Source organism: Sus scrofa, chromosome 5 (assembly GCF_054392235.1).
Source record: "Sus scrofa isolate SSC_HxYL_T2T_F1_AM1 chromosome 5, Sscrofa_HxYL_maternal_Yorkshire_Landrace_v2.0, whole genome shotgun sequence".
NCBI lineage: Eukaryota > Metazoa > Chordata > Mammalia > Artiodactyla > Suidae > Sus > Sus scrofa.
The window spans coordinates 75374635-75394561 of NC_139387.1; the positions used below are offsets into that span (position 1 = coordinate 75374635).

Sequence of the window (19927 nt, forward strand, 5' to 3'; positions counted from 1 at the left end):
CTAACTGATACTCTTCTACTTATGCTGAATCTTTTTCCTGGGATTTCTAGTTTTGCCACCTAAAATTCTGGCTTAAAATTAACTTTGGAGAGTTCTCTTGTGACGCAATGGGTTAAGGATCTAATGTTGTCACTGCAGTGGCTTGTGCCACTGCTGTGGCACAAGTTCAGTCCCTGGCCCAGGAACTTCCACATGCTATGGGTGGCAAGAAAAATTAACTTTTGTTGAAGAACTCTACCCTGTTCTTATTATCGTTCATCAGCCTATATGTTTAATTATATTTTATTATTTTATATTTTTCAATACATATTTTAATAAGTGCTCCTATGTGATATAATCATCTTTCTTTTTACCCTTTTGACTTGTTTATATCTGTCTTGGGTTAAGGGATATTTTTTAAATTTAAAACTTAGCCTTTCTTAATGTTTTATATAGGGTAGCTGTTCATTAGTTACAACTAATTATTGTTAAAAATAATAAAAAAGATAAAAATTTCATTAAAAATTTAAGTTTTGTATAATGATATTACATTTAGCATCCTTTTAACATAGGTTTCCCTTTTAGGGCCTTGCATATTTTAACAAAGGAAATGCCATCTTCCCTTGGTTCGGAATGTTTTATATATTTCCATTATTTCAGCAGTGACACTGTCTTTTGACAGAACTGCAAGTTTTAAGCAATTCTAATATGGCAAAGTAGACTGAATTGGGGGCAGGGACTCATATCAGTAGTGGTTTGGTGCTTTGTTTTTATTTATAACAGAGATGAGTATCTGAATTTAACCTTGAAAGCTGGTGCTGTCGGGGAGATTAATGGGACTGCTGAAAGAATGTTGTGGCTCTGTGAGTCAGCTCTCCTGAGACCAATGAATATTAAGAATAAAGTTCAAAGAAAGAAAAATAGAGATAGAGATAGCAGTAGGCAGTTTACATGTATTTAGACATATTCTCCTCTTAGGTGCAAAATCGATGAAACAGTTGTGTTTTTCTTTAAAATTGTATTTGAATCACTCTGCCTACCAAAAAAAAAAATTCTTCCATTTTGGCAAGAGATTTCTATTTCTTTCTGAAATGAAGACCACTCCTCCTTGTGTTTTACATTGGCCATGGGATAATTATTTAAGAAAACCTTTTAAAAAATTAAGATTGTCTGACATCTTTCTAAAGTAGTATATGATATTTCGCATGCCAGATACCTCTAATGTATTAATGTTCTTCTTAACATTAAATAAATTTTGTAAAAAATAAATTTTGGTTTCTTCTTAATAGTCCTTCTTTTTGGCCTATTTGAAGATTTAATTTTGTATCATTTCTTCCCTTTTTATTAATTTTTTCCTTAGGGCTTTTTCTATCTAGAGTATGAGCATAAGTGTGCTTTTATGGTAGTCTCAACAAATGTGAAATGGAGTTAGGATTACACTGGAAAAGTGTACATAGAAATCAGCATCTGTTTTTAAAACTCTGTGAATCATTGCTGAAATTAACTTGAAAGTTATGTTTTCTTGCAGATGAAGGACCTACTCTTATTGTTGGCGTGTATGGGACCTTTTAAAGCTTTTACCTTGAACTGTACCACTTTACTATTTAGAAAAAATCAAAACAAGTCTTAAAATTAAGAAATTCTGCCATGTTTGAAATATACTCAATGGATACTTTCCTCTCAGGCCAAAATTCAGTTCCTTTTGATAGCCAGTGAAAGTTATTGACAGAATGTTTATTGATAGCACGGTTGTGAAGCTATTAAGCTATTTCTTACAGTGAAATTTAGCCCTTACTCTTTGGGAGGTTTTAGCCACATCATTTGAGCTTATTCCAGGAATGTTCCCCATGAAAGAGTGAGTGGTTAAAGTTACCTTTGGCACTAAAATTCTTATAAGTACTAGGTTCTCAACTCAGTAAAATGAATGATTTAATCCTTTCCTTTGTGTCGTTGTGGAAACTCCTCCTTGGCTTTTGGAAAGTGAAGTCTCCAAAGAGATTCCTTTTATATTTGAGAGAGAGCAGAAGCAGACGTCTCCCTTTGCCAAGATCTTGAAGGCAAGAAAGCCCTCTTATGGACCAATGAGTTGTTTATTATACTAAGTAAAAGATAGTATCTATGGGATTTTTGGTAAAGACTTTGAAAATTTATGCTTGTTCGTTATAAGCATCACTAACCAGAGGAGACATGTCCTATGATTAGGTAAACCCCATGTCCTTGCCAGACTTCTGTTACCCACATACCAGAATTTTCAATATGAGAACCTGGCCGGTCAGTATGGGACATTTGTACCAGAGGTTCTGTAAAAGTTATTTATATAGAGCATCACTTTATGTGTTTATGTTTCCATTCTTTAAAGAAACTCACCTGCTTTTGTTTTGACTTTGATTTTTAACAGTTGAGGTTGTAACAGTTCTGTTTGAACTGTGAGAGATATTTGAGGGACTTTAAAGAGAGGCAGAAGAAAATAACTTTACATTTTAATCTAAAGTATTTCCTTAAAACAAAATGTAGTTTGTGTGTAACCTAAATCTCTTTCTGAAAGCTAATGTTAGACTCGCTTTCTTTTCTTAAAATTGACTTCATCAGTGCATCTGGCTTCAATTTTTTTCCTCCACTAAGCATCTGAGCAGTTGGTAATTGAATTCTGACATGTTGAATGATTTTAATGAAATCTTCTGCACGTGTCTGTATCTTTATGCTTGCGGGATAGGGAGGAGTGAGAAAAAATAAGCAGTGGGATTGAGGGTGGTAAAGAAGCACTGTCTCTTCACATTAAAGATAATGGATAGCAGTTAACATTAATATCTTTCAGGGCATGTTAAACTCTTTGGTAAGTGGTGTTTATTCCACAGGAAGTGGCTCTTAATATTAACCCAGGGGAATGACCTCCGTGACCATGGCAGAGCCAGAGCCGGGGCACGGGTGGACGTGGGAGGCTGTGTTTCCTGGGATGATTTACATGAAATCTGCAGTGACCTTCCTTCTGCTGAAAAAGGGAAAAGCTTAATGAGATCTGTCCTTATCATGTGATTTCTTTTTATGTTACTGTATTACTGAACCTTTTAATTTTGAGGGAGATGTTTGAAGAGAACAAAAAATTAACTTTTAATTCCTCTTTTCCTTTTGCTTTCATTATTGAATGTTCGATCTGAAGGAAGGGCATGGAGAGTAGAGTCATACAGCTGTAGTGGTATATAGCCAATGTTGACAGAGCCGAGGGCAGGAGGAAGAGTTCAGAGGAGTATCCTAGGACTGAGATTATGGGATTTGCTGAAGGGTCTGATCCAGTCTTGTTAAATTGCCTGACTGAAGTTAACAGCTGTCACAGCTTTTGTCCTGATCTCATTTGAATATAGGAGTTTTCTCATTTAAGGATTTGAGGAATTCTTTGGCAGCTTCCCATTTCCTCTCTCTTTCCCTCTACTGCCCCCCTAAAACTAGTCACCAAAACCTCCTGCTTGGAACCCTTTACTCTGTGAAGGACATGGTCTCATTTAATCCCAGTTAATAAGCAGAGTTGGCATAGTAAGTAGGCTTCAGTACCTAATCCAGTGGTAAGAAGACTAGTCTGTGTAGTTTTGATGAATGCAAACGTAATTTATAGCAGTTGAAGTAAAATTCTAAAGATAACTGCTTTCATTTTAAGTGATAGGAGCTATTTCAAATGGTAAAGCATATTCCTTTACTGTCTCCAGATAGCTATTTTAGTGAGTTGTCTGTAGTACAACTCACTATATTTAAATTTTGGGTTGCCTGAATTGGTTAAACCAAGTGCAAAAAAGTCCAAGTTGGAGCAGGTGAATGAAATTGAAGTCTCTCTCTCGTAGTCCTTTTCCCCCTAGGCTGCCATTTTAATGTGTTTCTTCCAAGTAATAAATGCTAAAATACTGATTAACTCCAAACAATGAGAATAAGCCTTCTTTTTGTAGTTTTAAATTAGACTCTTGTTCTTGGTAAATTTTGTAATCTACCCCTGTCTGCTTAAAGTGTAGAATTAATTATAATGAAAATTCATGAGGGATCAGGAGTTTACAGAGGGATTTATTCAGTGGGGCAAACAAGACTGAAGATTTCATTCTCATATTTTCTTAAAAACCTGGGTTGATTCCCCAAAGAAAGGAGCTTCATTAAAATGGGAAGAGTAAACTTAAAAATAAACCTCTAAATATTGACTCAATAACTTTTTTTTAGTTGAACTTTGATTGATTGGCATCTTGTTGTATATTCTTAGGACTGAACTGTCATTGGATTTAGCTAGATTACTCTAATTTTTACCATAATTGCAAGACAACATCTCTCAAAACTTAGTCCAACTGCAGATTTTCTTTGAAATAATTCCTGACAGAATGCATATTTCGCTGATCTCATATCCAGTGATCATTTTGTAAAGTCTTCTTCATCATTTGTCTTCTGCATTTTGTAAAGTCTTCTTCATCATTTGCCTTCTGCATTTTAAGTATGTTTGAATTTTTCATTTTAATTTGGTGTCATCTAGGTTCCACTTTAATACAGTCTCATACAAATATTGTCTCTTTGTAGTAAAAGCTCTGTTATTTTTCTTTCAGAAGCAGTTTTGGTAATCATCGTTTTCATTCTTCATTGGTAATCCAGTTTTCTGGTACAGAGCTATATCCTTGGGTACCATAAAAACCATCTTTCAACATGGCCCCAAAGCATCCTTACCTCTTTGTATTCATAAGTTCTTGTGTGGCCCTCTCCCACATTGTGTAAAGATTAGTCTGTGCGCACAAAAGAGTGTCAGAAGTAATGGTGTGTGACTTCTGAAACTGGGGGTCGCAAGAGACATTGATGCCCTACCTTGCTCTCTCGGACCTGAGGAAAAGTCTGTGCAGGGGGAATAGAGGCCCCTGGCCAGTGGTTATCACCTGCTTGCCAACCCTGTGGGATGAAGCAGAGGGCTGAATCTGACCAACATCTCAGCTGTTCCCCATGAGAGAACCTGGAACCAGCACTGTGAAGTTAAGCTGCTTTTTAGTTCTTGACCCACAGAAATTGTTATTTTAAGCTGCTAATAAGTACTGAGGTAATTGTTATATCACACTAAACAGCCAGTGTGGGCACTTTATATCCCAGGCATTAAAGTGATCTGCCATATACCTGAATTTTTTTCCCTTTCAATTCACAGTTTGATTTTCTCTGTTGGTAGAAGAGTAAGTGCTGAATTCGTTTTATTAACGTTATCACTGCAGTTTTTGACAGTGTTTGCCATAAGGATTCTCACCTATGTAACTCCTGTTTGTGTGCTAGTAGGTTATGAACTAAGTTTGTATAGAACATGGTGGATTGTATAGCCCCCCCCCTTTTTTTAAAGGGCTGCACCCCTGGCATATGGAAGTTCCCAGGCTAGGGGTTGCATTGGAGCTGTAGCTGCTGGCCTACGCCACAGCCACAGCAATGCCAGATCCGAGTTGTGTCTGTGACCTACAACACAGCTCACGGCAATGCTGGATCCTTAACCCACTGAGTGAGGTCAGCGATTGAACCCACATCCTCATGGATACTAGTCAGGTTCCTTACCGCTGAGCCACAATGGGAAGGCCTGTGTTGCCTTTTATAGATGCATTTCCTATGTAAAATATGCAGCATTGTCCACTAGCAATATAATATGAGCCCATGTATAATTTTGCATTTTCTAACAGCTTCATTTAAAAAACCAAAAGGTTACAGATGACTTTAATTTTTTTTTTTTGGTCTTTTTGTTGTTGTTGTTGTTGTTGTTGTTGCTATTTCTTGGGCCGCTCCCACGGCATATGGAGGTTCCCAGGCTAGGGGTTGAATCGGAGCTGTAGCCACCGGCCTACGCCAGAGCCACAACAACGCAGGATCCGAGCCGCGTCTGCAACCTACACCACAGCTCAGGGCAACGCCGGATCGTTAACCCACTGAGCAAGGGCAGGGACCGAACCCGCAACCTCATGGTTCCTAGTCGGATTCGTTAACCACTGCGCCACGACGGGAACTCCAGATGACTTTAATTTTAATGATGTATTTTATTTTATCGACATAGCATCAATACAAAGATTATTAATGAGATCTTTTGCATTCCTTTTTTCAGATTTTTTAAAAAATGCATTCCCTTTTTTGGTGGGTAGTAAGTCTTCAGAATTCAGTGTGTCTTTGTAGCACATTTCAGTTTGGACACTTTTTTTTTTTTTTTTTTGTCTTTTTGCTATTTCTTTGGGCCACTCCCGAGGCATATGGAGGTTCCCGGGCTAGGGGTCAAATTGGAGCTGTAGCCACTGACCTACGCCAGAGCCATGTCTGCAACCTATACCACAGCTCACAGCAACACCGGATCGTTAACCCACTGAGCAAGGGCAGGGACCAAACCCACAACCTCATGGTTCCTAGTCAGATTCGTTAACCACTGTGCCACGACGGGAACTCCCGGTTTGGGCACATTGTAAGTGCCCAGTAGCTTGCAGTGTCGCTAGTGGCTACTATGTTAGACAACACAAATAGTGTATTTAATTGAAAAGTTAAGACTTTCTTCCCAGTTTGCTGCAAATCAGTAATACCAATAAACAGCAGGAATGATGTTGGCCAGCTAAAGTAGGCATGTTACACCTTAACTTTAATCTCTTTCTACTTTCAGTTCCAGTAAGTCAGCCTTCTGCTTTCTGAATGCCTCAGATCCTTCATGCCTGTGGAATATCCCAGAGATAGAAGGGCTTAGGGATCCCAGAGTACCTATTTGGATTTCTCTAGAATTACAGACTCAGGATGGTGTAATTGCCTCAGGATTTATCTTGAAGAATGGTGAACGTGGACTTTTTGAAAGAGAAAATGTGATTAAGAATGTAAAGCACGTTTCAGGCCTTTAGTCTGTATCTGGAATCATCGGTCTTACTGTATAAGCCACCAAGAGGTACTTCGCAGGGCTTCAGCACACTGCCTGCTTCCCCAAGCTTAGGCCCGAGAGCAGAAGGGCAACAAATCTGCTGTGCTTCACAGTGTCTGAGGTCCACTGCTTTACGAGGTGGCACTGGCCCACATGTACTCAGAGAAGTTGGTGATCACTGTCACTTCTACTCGGTGTTCATGCATTGAGCAGATTAGAGATTTTCCTCTTCAAACCAAAGTGTGCTGTTAAGTATAGTGAAAATGAGCAGTTTTGTCACTAGAATTCTGTGTCCAACTCTGTGTGTGTAGGAAATGATTTGCACAGAAAAGGAGATGGGGGACAGTTTTCAAAGCTCTTGACTTGGTACTGTGTCTCAGTCATCAACTGTTGGGGTATTTAAGCTTCAGATATCTTCAGAATCTTTGGGGTAATAGCAGAACTTACTGCAACGTTATCATTCCTTTAAAAACTGTTCTCATTCGGTATATCCTGGTTACCCAAGACTGGAAAGGAATTTCTCATCATCTTTTTAACCTGCTTATGCCAGTTATTGGCATGAAGAAATTCACAGGACTTTTGAATAGAAAACTGAAGATCCCAGTGACTGAAAATTCATGCATTTTTTTCCTTCAACTTTATTTTTCTTTTTGCCATTGGCACTGAATTGATCCATTTGCCCAGTCAGCTCTTCTCTTTCCACAGTAAATAGTTAACCCACATGTTTGGAGTATCAGTATCTGAAATAGTCACCACATTTATAACTATTTCCAGAAGCTCTCTATATTCTTACTGATTTATTTGCAGTGGGTACTATTCTTTTAACATATTTTCACCTTTTCTTCAGAACAATATGTATTTACATGGTATACAAAGCAGAGCAGTACTGTGTGGTTCCTCTGCCTCATTCTGGTCTAACTTTGATTCCTGCTCCTCTGAGACAACCCCTTTCTCCCCTTTCAGTTCTTTCTTTTGCCATTTACATCTACCTTTCCCTTTGACATTCTTTTATCATTGTTTGATTATCTTTCTTATTTGGACATTAGTTATCCATTGACTTCTTACCATGAGAGATGAGGAATTAGCTTTTTTTACACAAAAGTCACTCCACACGCTTCCTTCTTTCTGTCTTTCCAAAACAGTTATTTTGCGTTATTGGACCAAGGCACATTGTCTATTATGACCTCATTTCCTTTGTTGTATTTGTAGTTTTTCCTGGTGGTGGAAATTTCTTTGTATGTGTACTTATTGTATTAGTTATTTTTATACATATTGCCATTTTATTCCCAAATTCCTTTCTCAAACTGTAACATTTTTCCCACCACTGTTACTGTTGTAAAATCATCATCCTATTATTTAACCTCAGGTAATCTCTGCATCACTTTTTTTTTCCTTGGAAACATCTTTCCTGGAATTTCCATCCTCTGCTCCATACTGTACCCATTCTCAAGGCTTGCTCTCACCCCCCGGGGTTCCCTTCTCTGCGTACTTGAAACAGAGCACATCCCCGGCAGCTTTCTGAGAGTCTGTGTAGTGTAGGCTGAAGATTTTCAGACTTTGCATTCCACTCTCATGTTTGATTGATAGTTTGGATGTAGAATTCTAGATCAGAAGTCATCTTTCCCTCAGAGTTTTTTTTCCCTCTTTTCTTTTTCCTAGTTCCCGTGGCATATGGAGCTTCTCAGGCTAGGTGTCTAATTGGAGCTATAGCCGCCAGCCTGTGTCAGAGCCACAGCAACGCCAGATCCGAGCTGTTTCTGCGACCTACACCACAGTTCACGGAAATGCCAGATCCTTAACCCACTGAGCGAGGCCAGGGATTGAACCCACAACCTCATGGTTCCTAGTAGGATTTGTTAATCACTGAGCCATGACAGAAACTTCTCCCTCAGAATTTTAAAGGCATTGCCTCAATTATCTTCTAGTTTCGTGTGTTGCTATTAAAAATTCTACTGCCTTTCATTTTTTTATTCTTTGTGGGTGATCATTTTTGGCCTTTCTAAACTTTTTAAGACCTTTTCTCTAGTATTCTAAATGTTAAAAAAAAGTACACATGTTATAATCTAAGTACAGGCAAATGTATTTAATCTTAAAGAAAAAGTGCAGACAAGAAAGAATAATTATAAATATGACTTAGCAGTGTGTTTCAGACTCTAGTATTTGTAGAACTAAGTGGTTCTATTTATTTCTGACATTGGCTCAATATTTTATTAAGTGAAATAGATTCAAGGTGTAGCTCAGTACAAAGGAAACTCCTTTGGTTTACCTTAGCGGATATCTACTAAGATTCCAAACATAAAACTAGAGCCAAATTGTATTCACTATATGGATTAAGTTGTTACAGACTTTGTTGATGATGGTGGTGGAAGGCATTTGCTATCTGCATTTCCTTGTTGCTCCCCTGGTGCAATATGCTTTCCTTAGAGCAGATGGTTCCATACTTAGTTTTACACTGAGATGTAGTATGACTTATAATATCTCATAAAATTATTTAACAGTTTTTTCCTTTTCTTTTTATTTGTGGTTTCACTTGGCTTTGGTTCTTCATTTTTGTCACAAAGGTTTCGAACTAGGCTTACCATTAGGTCCAGAAAACTTTTCTTAAGTCAGTGGCCTTGCACACTGAGCTCATCTGGTCCGGATTTACTACTGGTTTCAAGGAAACTTTCCGTACGAACCCATGCCCTGATCATCTACATTATGACAAATAACTAATCATCCCCTCTCCAAAAAAGTTTTACTGATAAGGCCTCAAGGCTGTTTTATGGCACATGCAGAAGTGCAAGTAAACCCATTTGCTTGAAATTGGATCCTCAGAATTTGAATGATTTTTTTCAGCCTCAGTTTAGCTTAGGGTCCCAGAAGCCTCTCAGGAGATCTCCAGAAGACAGTTTAAGGATGAATGATGCCGCTTCTTACAGCAAACTGATAATGGGAACCATTGGTGTTTCTTTTTGCTTAGAAGCAATCTGTAACTCAGAATCCTGTGTTACCACAAATGTAGTTAGGCATTAGAGGATGTGAGAGGACTGAACTGATCGTCTCATCTATTCTTTTCCACTTAGTCCTTGTGTTACACTTCGTTTTCTTTGAATCAAGAGAAACTACATTGGACTTTGTTTTCACTGGCCTCATTTCTTGTCCCTCTGCTTGGCCTCATTGTAGAAGTCCTTCCTGAACTCTGCTGTTCATGGCAGGCAAACTGGAAGCATTTAGATTTCATCAAAGAGCATTTTTGATGTAGCTAAACTACCCTGAATAAAACAGAACCTTACTTATGAGATTAAATCAGGGTATTTTGTAAAATTATCTCTGAGGAGAAAGAAAACTTTTTTTTTTTTAAAAAAATGAACATAGTATATATATCACTGAAATGTCAATCTTTTTTCTGAATCTTTTTAATTGAGAAAAATGAGGGCAAAAGATTTAATGATTTTTTTATTAGAAAGGATATTAAATAATGGGTGCCATTCTGTCAAAGTTGGGAGAAAAATCTGACTTATTTAACAGATTTCAGGTTTTAGATTTTTGAAGACAAAGTTGTCAAAAAGGACTTTCTTATACTTTGCACTTACGAAAAGTGAACTACAGTCTAATCAAATAAGAGTTGTGTAAATGAAAGACAAAATCCTTTGGTATCTTTTGCTGGTATGAATATTCAGAAAGTGGGAAAATGAATTAACAAATCCTGTTTCATGTATTAATAAAAGGCAGCACTTTATTCTTGATCTTCAGATTCTATAAGAATTTAAAGAGGAAATTCTTAGAATAATCTTATGAATCCAGTTCTTCATACCACCTGAAGACTGTTTCATTTATTCTTCTTGTTTGAGATCTTCTGTCTTACATGATCTTAATGTCTTACAGGATTTGTTTGTCTTTCTAATAGAAATCCATATTTACCTCCCCAAAAGTTGCTTCTTAGACTGGTGTAGAATATCAGGGCTAGTGGGTTTGGTCCGACCAAATTACTTACTCTTAGACAGACCAGTTACTTATAACCACTTATCATTTTTAGTTTTCTTGTATGACATTGGGAGGAAACCTTGCTCTTTCGAATTCATTAGGAAAAATCTCCCTTTTCCTTTTTTTTTTGAAAGAAAAAAATTGGCCAGTAGTTGCCTATATGTAGAATACAGTCTGACTGATCATGCTGTTAACTTTTTCATCTAGACTTCACTTTGCAGGGAAAGAAAATGTTTTGCTATTGAGTCTTACTACTTAGGCTTCATCAAAACTGGCTTTAAAAGCCCAGTTTAGAGAGTAGTTCAAAAACAGCTTTGTGTTTTTAAATAATCAAGCCCTTGCTACCTATCTGCCTAACACAAACAATTTTATTCTCTCTGTAGTAGAGAAAGTCCATCGCAAGCTTCTCTTGCTTAACTAACTTGACCCTTTGCTCTTAATAATACACTTCTTCAACATCTTTACTTCTTTCTTCCCTTGTTTTATTCTTTCCTCTGTGTCAGTATCTTTTTGGCCTAGATTTACTTCTGAAGGGAAGAACATTTAATAAGCAGATAACCCTTTCTTGGTAAATGGGCTCTCCTTGGGTTAACTGATTAGCCTCCTTCACCTAGTCTTCCATCGTTTTCCAGGACAGTCTCCGTAAGAAGGATGACAGGATTGAAGAGCTGGAAGAAGCATTAAGAGAAAGTGTACAGATAACTGCAGAGCGAGAGATGGTGCTGGCACAAGAGGAGTCAGCCAGGACCAATGCTGAAAAACAGGTCTGCGACTTTATACAGTTACTGGCAATGCTGCTGGTTAAATGAAAGGTAAAATCCAACCAGTGTAGTTTAGGTAAACTCACATTATGTGTGTTTGTAGGGTTTCAGAAACACTTCATCAAGTGTAAGTATTTAGATTTAAATAAGAATTAACGTATAGTTGAATAAGAACTGATTCAACACAGAGGTCTCTGCATTAGTAATTTGGGGCTGACTTGTATATATTGATGTCGTGTATGCAGACGTATTGGATGAGATGAAATGGAACTTGCCTGTTTGTACAAGCCTGGACACAACTCTGCTTTTAAATTGAATGGGAAAACACAAGCATTTCTGAGTCAAAGATGTAGATTTAAATGGCGGAAAGTTTATTTCACAGCCTCTCTTATTCACGAGAGCAGTTAGTTATAACAAATTAAGATTGATAGCAGGTGTGAAGGACATAGATGTTGTGACATGAGGCAGTCCCAGACAGCATGTCTCAACCTTGAGGTGACTTGTTGAGGAATTCTTCTGTTGCTGTTGATTTTATGATTTTATATATCTTTTTAGACCTTCATACCCTTGCTTTAAACTTTTTGCTAGGAGGAATAATTACAGGGGGGAGATATGAATGGGAGGAGTAGTTTTAACAGGTGAAGACTCTAATTTCAGTACCCAGTATGAGAGTGTGGTTTGAGGTTTTGAATCTGCCTCACACAGAGGTCCATGTCATTTCATTTTTTCAGGGTCACGTCCATCTCTTTGTTGGAAAAATATAAGTGCTAAACAGGAAAACGTGTCCAGTGAGAGGGTAACATGAGTCTTTTGGGAGCCCTTTGATGAGACCACCAGAGCTCTTGTGAGTGAGGCTGGTTCTATAGCAAGGGAGAAGGGTACCTTTCCAGGCAGACAGGTCACGGTGTGAGCCACCAGGGAGCCCCTTCATAACTTAGACACAGGAAATGGCTTCTTTAGTGTCAAGTGTAGAAAGACAACTGACATTTGTTAGCAAAGCTGAAGGAAATTTGATCTCTTCCCAATGAGTGTCTTTTAGTGCTCTGTTCTTAGGTAAATGCCTTGGTCCACTTTCTACTTGAATATTTATTAATTTACAGTTAAACTGAGTTTGGGTAGTGGAGAGCTTCAGAGAAGGGGGCGGTGTCAGCCATTATTCCAGGGCAAGGAAGGATTTTCTTTTATCTTGATCACCTTTTTTAATAGTCTTCCTTTTATTTTCAAAATGTTACCCCATTTTTTTCTTTCTGTAAAGATTTTTTCTGCTTTGGAATCATTATTTAGTGATAAGGCTAACATATCAGAGATGATGAAATTTTGGCAATAATAAAACATGTCATGGTATATAGAATGCTATTATTACATGTTCTTTTTTAATGTATTATGTGAACTAGTTATAATTTGCTTTCTGGGGTGGCTGATTGGTAATTAATAGGCTTTTTTTAAGGTCAGGTTTTTTAGTTTATAGAAAAGTTGAGCAGAAAGTGCAGAGAGTTCCCATGTATGCCTTTCTCCACCTCAATTTCCCTTATCATATACATCTTTCATTGGTGTGATGCAGTTGTTAAAATTGATGGGCCAGTATTGATACATTATTAACTAGTCCATCATTTACACTTTGGTTCATGTACCATGTTACACATGTTACGAGTTTTGCCAAGTGGATGAAGGTGTGTATCCACCATTATAGTATCACACAGAATGGTTTCAGTCCCTAAAAATTCCTTGTGCTGCTCCTTTTCATCCTTCCCCCATCTCCCCAGTCTCTGATGTCTTTCCTGCAGCTTTTGCAAACTTGCTTCTTGCCTTTAACCCTCTACATTTAAGATTATCCCATGTCTTTTTGTGGCATGAGCGCTTATTCTTCTGTCTTTGAATAATATTCCACCGTATGGATGTGCCACAGTTTGTTTATTCCTTTACCTACTAAAGAACACCTTGGTTGCAGAGTTGCATCTAATTTTTTAGCAATTATTAATAAAGCTCCTGTAAGTATTCATGTGCAGAGTTTTGTATGGACTTTTTTTTTTTGCCTTTTAGGGCTGTATCTGCAGCATTTGGAGGTTCCCAGGCTAGGGGGTTCAATCAGAGCTGTAGCTACCAGCCTACGCTACAGCCACAGCAATGCGGGATCCGAGCTGCACCTACAACCCACACCACAGCTCATGGCAACACTGGATCCTTAATCCACTGAGTCAGGCCAGGGATTGAACCTGCATCCTGATAAATACTATTCGGACTCCTTTCTGCTGTGCCACAGCAGGAACTCCTGGACATAGATTTTCAACTTAGGTAAATACTTGAGAGTATGATTGTTAGATTGTAGGTAAGAGCATATTGAGCTTTGTAAGAAATTGAAAATATCTTTTGAAGTGGCTATAAATAATTTGCTTTTAATTGCATGCCTTTTTCTTTCTCTCTTTTCTGTTTATCTTTTTTCCACCATTCTGCTACTCACTGCCTATCTGAAGCTGTTGAGTGAAATGTTGCATGAGACCAGTCATTTGGGCTTTAAGTGGTTTAAGGTATGAAGAAACTGCTTTTATGTTTTTACTTCTGAGGCCAAATAGCCTTCATTCACTGTCCTTTTCAGCCTTCATCCTTTGTTCTTTTCTATTTTTTTAATCTTTTTCTGTCTCCAAACCCTACAGTTAATTTTACTTATATGTATTAATTGTATGCATCAAAGAAATCCATAAATATTTGTGTGAAATGTCTTAAACAGGTGAGGCTTTGGGTGGGGGGTGTTGAGGGACACTATTATCTTCCTCAGGTCCCAAATTTATCTATCTCTTGTCTAAATTAGTTCTCTGAGAAGAAATGACCCCCACTGATAGAAGGAGGATATCTATATCTATGAATTTCTCAAGGAGCTACAGAGAATTGTTTGGGAACCATATCTCTTATTAAATAAAATGCAGAACCTTTTAAAGTTTGAGCAGAGAAAAACTCTCAAAGGAAAAAGATTCCTAATGCCTTTCCTATATTCTTCCAAGATCCTCTTATACTGTTTTTATGCCTAATACATGCTGCTCTACAGTGAGCCCTTGCCCCAAATTTAGAGAAGTTGTATAATGATCTAATGAAAGAAGGCGCCCTTGAACCTGCGTTGGCAAGTGTAAAGAATAAAGTGAATAATTCCAGGGGGAAACTCAAGGCTCCTTTTACCTTGCTTTTTTTCCTTTCCCCCTGGGTTTTCTTCTTCTGAAACTTCATTCTGCTCAACTTTTGGCAGGTTTTGTATTTTTTTCAATGTGAGAGGCTGTATGAACATAGAATAAAGTTTGTTCTCTTAAACAAGTCTCAGAGTTGCCAGGGGGTTGGAGCAATGTCCTTCATTCAGCAGTGTTGCTGTGAACTTAAATTTTTTGAAATAATTTTTTTTTTTAGCTCTTGAATATTTTAAGATATCTTTCACTGGTATTTGAGAATAGATTTATTTTTTGAAGGAGCCATTTGTAAATAGATTGCTATCTAAAAGTTTAAAAATGCCTCTAAAGTAATAAGACTTTTCTTGTGACTCAGTAAGCTGGATTTAAATCTGTTCCAAAAGTATATCTTTTAATATTTTAAAAATTTATTCAACTTTTTTTTAATTAAAATTTTTTTGGAATATAGTTGATATCCAATGTTGTATTAGTTTCAGGTGTACAGCAAAATGAATCAGTTATGCATATACATATATCCATTCTTTTTTCCCATATAGGTTATTGGAAACTATTGAGTAGATTTCCCGGTGCTTATACAGGTTCTTGTTAATAATCTGTTTTATACAGTAATGTGTATATGTTATTCCCATCCTCCTAACTACCCCCCACATGGCTTCCCTGTCATAACAGTAAGTTTAATTTTGAAATCTGTGAGTGAGTTTCTGTTTTATAAATAAGTTATTTTGTATCATTTTATCAGATTCCACATGTAATATCTTTTAATGTTTTGAACAATGAAAAAGATATTTCCTTTTAGTATGACTAAAATTTGGGCATGAGTTCTGAATCTTACTTTCAAAGATCATTTTTAATAGCAATACCCATTTTTTTTCAAATTGTCTTTTTACCATTATTTGGTGTGTTTGTTAAGTGTAAATTCTTGATCTAGACAATCACAAGATTTTACCAGTGATTTGCTAGTTATAAATTATTGAGCACGTTTAAGGGTTACATGTTTTTTTTCTTTTTAAACTTAGATTTTACAACTTCATTTGCATATTAAAATTATACCATCCAATTCTCAAAATCATTTGAACAAAAAAAATTACACTTGACTAATAAAGTGCCATTTATAGCCTGCAGGATACCTTGGACCAGTACGGTTTTTCACTTGAGGTTTCTCTGTATCCAATCCAGGTGCTTCCTTCAACTTGCAAATTCTCTTCTTCCCTGTCAGCTAGGCAAGCAGATGGCAGAGGCAGGCATGCTTCCTTGTCAGTAACGTTTGGTTCTTTGATGTGAAAAGGGGCAGCATAGTCATTTAAACTTGATCCACCTCCTTTCTGTGGAGTGTCCAGTGCACATGAGCAGTGCACACCTCATTGCAACGTGCCCGCTTACTTCTCTTGGATCGTTTCTTCTGAAGGCAGTGGATATCTCTCTGCATTTCTCTTGTGTTCACTCTTGACTCAGACTCAGCCGTATCTGGTTTGTCCTGGGTTTCAGAGGAAGTGGAGCTGGAACAGAGGGTGGAGTGCAGTCTGCACTGTTGCTGCTGCTGAGAGTCCCATCTGTTTTTATTCATAAAACCCCTTATTGACTGTGAATTTACTTGGTCAGTTACACAGAAGTTATTGCTGTAATACCCAAGTGCTTTTTAAGTGGAGCAGTTAGCACTGTGAAGCAGCTCTGGCAGCTGGAAAAGGTGGTGGGTGATAGAACTATGTTGTGCCCCAGCCCTTCCCATTGTTTTACTTCCAGCTATTTCCAAAAGGGGCAGTTTATGATTTGATCTTATAAGCATAATCCTATACTGATCTGAGTATTTATAGTAGATTATATTTTCCTCATTTTTTATTAAGTGGCAGTAATGCTCTGAAAATAAAATAATAATATTTTTACATGTGCTACCTTTTCCATAAACACTTACTGAGTACCATGTATTTTTCCAGATGCTTCACTAGGCATTGGAAATAAAAAGATAATAGGTACAGCCTCTGCCTCAAGTTTACATTTATTGGGAAAGACTAAAGAATGAACCTATAGGAGTTCCCTGCTGGCCTAGCAGGTTAAAGATCTGGCATTGTCATTGCTGTGGCTTGGGTCACTACTCTGGCGCCGGTTTCATCCCTGGACCAGGAACTTCCGCATGCTGTGGCCTGGCAAAAAAAAAAAAGGATGAACCTATAATTACAGTTCAGTTTGATAACTACCATTGGTAATGATCTGAATAGAGAGGTTTAAGAGTGGAAAAGGAGGGGCAGCATGTAATCCAGATTGAAGGGGTTCTTTGAAAAGAAGTGATGGCTATTAGACGTACTGCATATGTATGGACCAGCCCAGGTGGAAGAAAGCTGGAAGCATCTGAGGAACTTCAGGTAGCAGTTAGTAGCTCTAGTTTAGGGTCGACATGAATGGCAAGATCTATGAGAGGGAGGGGGAAGGAGGAAGTGCCTGCAGTGGGATTGTGCTCAATTTTTAGTCTTAAACTCTGGAATTTTGATTTTGTTTTTAAGGCAGTGGAGAACTATTGAGGCATTCTAAGTAGAGAACAATATTTATTTATGAGGTGGGTGGCTCATTCATTCATTCAGCAAATCTGTATTGAGTATCCGATAGTGCCATGGTTGCCTGGGTGATGAACAGAGCTGCTGTGGTCTCTCCCCTAAGAGAGCTTACAGTCCCCAGGCAGACATAGACACCCACTTGACAAATGGCATTTAATGACAGGTTATCACCAAGTGCTATAAAGGATAAGAACAGATGTTCTGGGACAGACAGTAGTTAGGTGGAGGATGGAGAGGTTAGAACCTTTTTTTGACTGAATGTGCAGAGAGAGTCCTCTGAGAACGTCCATTCAGCCTGGGTTCCGAAGGGCGAGAAGCCACATGGTGAGTGAGGAGGAGGTGGTAGAGTAGGTGGGGATGTGTGAGGACAGCCAGTATGCCTGGGGCAGGGTCACTGCAAGGTGTGCAGGGCCTTAGGTCAGTGTTGGCAACCATTTTGTGTTTTTCTAAGAGTGTTGGAAGCCATGACAGAGTTTAAGCAGGGCGTGACATCTTCTGATTCATAGTTTTAAAAATCATTCTGGCTGCAAGAACTAAGTGAAAGCGAGAAGGTCAGATGGGTTATTAGAGTAGCCTGGGCCAGAGGCCATCAAACCAAGTACCATTCACCTGGAAATGCACCAGCATCTCCCTTGGGCATGTGGGCCCAGTTTCTTTTCTTTTCTTTTTTTTTTTTTTTTTTTTTGGTCTTTTTAGGGCCTCACCTGAGGCATATGGAGGTTCCCAGGCCAGGGGTCCATTTGGAGCTGTAGCTGCTGGCCTACACCAGAACCACAGCAATGCAGGATCCAAGCCATGTCTGCAACCTACAGCACACCTGGTGTCAGCGCCAGATCCTTAACCCACTGAGAGAAGCCAGGGATCAAACCCGCATCTCAGCTTCTAAGTACAGCTTTCCCTCCATTGCTCTGCCTGAGAAGTTACTTGGAACGTGCAGACTCTTCCCTTCCTCTTTGTGGTTGAGTGTTCCTCTCTCAGCCGTGGGCACCCCCCTCCCACATCTTACTCTCCTGTGTTCCTCCGAGGGAGAGAAACTTCTCGTGCAATAACAAAGAGATAATTCCAAAGGTTGGTGTTGAGAAATGGAGTAGAAAAGTCAGATTGTTCACAGTTCTTTGTTTTCAGCAGAATTGAAGGTTACCTGGTTGAGCTGTCAGCTAATAGATACCATCAGTGATTTTTGATGATAGGCTACTACGTGATTTGGGCCATGTGATTCTGAAGGAGGGCAGAAAGTTGAGGTACAATGCTGTAACAAAACTCTCCTGTTTCCGTTTATTTTCATGAAAGCCTATTAGTGCTTATACCTGTGAAAATGAAACACATCGTAGAATTGATAATGAGCCCTGAGTTTTCTAGCAGTAAGTAATGTTCCTCAGGAGATATTTCACCTAATAAAAGTTCTATTCATCACATTAAGATAAATATATTTATTGATACTTTGTTAATAAAATTTTATACTCTTCATGTTTAATAGTTATTCTCTCAAGATATCTAAAATTTCTATTACTTTTGATTGATCTTATGTTACTAGTAATTATAATGATAATTCACTCCAAAAGAGTTTTTAAGCAGAGTTAATTATCCTAGGATATTTTATGAATATCAAATTTAAATTTACGTATATATTTTTGTTGCAGAAAAGTATGAGAGGATCCATACAAAAAAATCTAGCGTACAAAATAAACTTCATTAGTATAAAATTTTAGAAAAAAAATGGAAACACAAAGTCAAAGAGCAAAATTAAAATTAAAAATTTTAATCATTAAGGAATAGTTTGTTTTACAGTTTTTAAATAGTAATGAATATCATGTCACCACGGTATTTATATTTCATTGGATTCTTTTTGTTTTAAAAAGTGGAGGTATGGCTGGTTATTAGCTCAGTTGGTTAGAGCGTGGCGCTGATAAAAAGGTGGTGCTTTTTTTAAAAAAAAACAATTTTAAAACACCTAAGAAATTACATTCTTTGCAGCTCTTCAACTTATAACTTTAAAAAATTATATATCACGTTAAAAATCCTGGTTCTGTAAACTCTTTAACAAGTATAAAAAGTAATGTAAAAGATTCCTGGTCTGGGAGCGATTGGGCAGATTAGCCTGAATAAATCACATACTAGCAATGGAGATGGAAAAAAGTGGATGGATTTAGAATGTCTTTTGGAAACAGCTAAAATGATTTGATGAACTGCATGTGGAAAACGATGGAAGAGAAAGCAAAAATGGTCTTCCATTTCCTGGCAGGACAGCTGAAAGATGGTGGTTCCAAATTTCTGAGATGAGAAAGTCTGAGCGAAGAATTTGTTCAAGGATAAGGACCAAGAAGTTGTGCTAAGGGCTTCCCTTGCGGCTCACAACAGGAAGTCGTGCTGAAGAATGTTAGCTATGTTATTAGTAGTAGGCTTGTCACATCAGCCCAGTTCTCTTCCGAGACGCAGGCTAAGTCTGCTTAGTGTCTTTACTCCATTGTTTCACTGACATCTCAACCTGAAATCATCTAAATTCAGAACTCTCGATTTTCCTCAGGCTTTTTCATCTCCTCTGAGAAAACGCTTTTATCCTACAGGGCTGAAACTAGACATCATCAGCATTAGGAGAATCAAGTCCAAGAAGGGCAGACGTGGTGACTGGGTACAGAGAGT

General features: G+C 37.9%; 1 protein-coding gene across 29 annotated transcripts in view; it reads left to right on the plus strand.

The window, feature by feature from the left end:
* Positions 1 to 19927, plus strand: part of ERC1 (ELKS/RAB6-interacting/CAST family member 1) — a 359940-nt gene that overhangs the window by 136330 nt on the left and 203683 nt on the right. For 10 of the 29 annotated variants that reach the window (XR_014804001.1, XR_014804002.1, XR_014804003.1 and 7 more), the window contains 2 exons: positions 11443 to 11574; positions 14043 to 14096. The exons of 9 other annotated variants lie outside the window; for them this stretch is intronic. Coding sequence is in view for 11 of the 20 variants with exons in the window: in XM_084957042.1 (XP_084813168.1) it covers positions 11443 to 11574; positions 14043 to 14096 (186 nt within the window). In the remaining 9 variants the exon portion in view is untranslated. The remainder of the gene's footprint in view (positions 1 to 11442; positions 11575 to 14042; positions 14097 to 19927) is intronic. 10 more of the 29 variants (XR_014804004.1, XR_002344309.2, XR_002344310.2 and 7 more) reach the window with 1 other exon arrangement.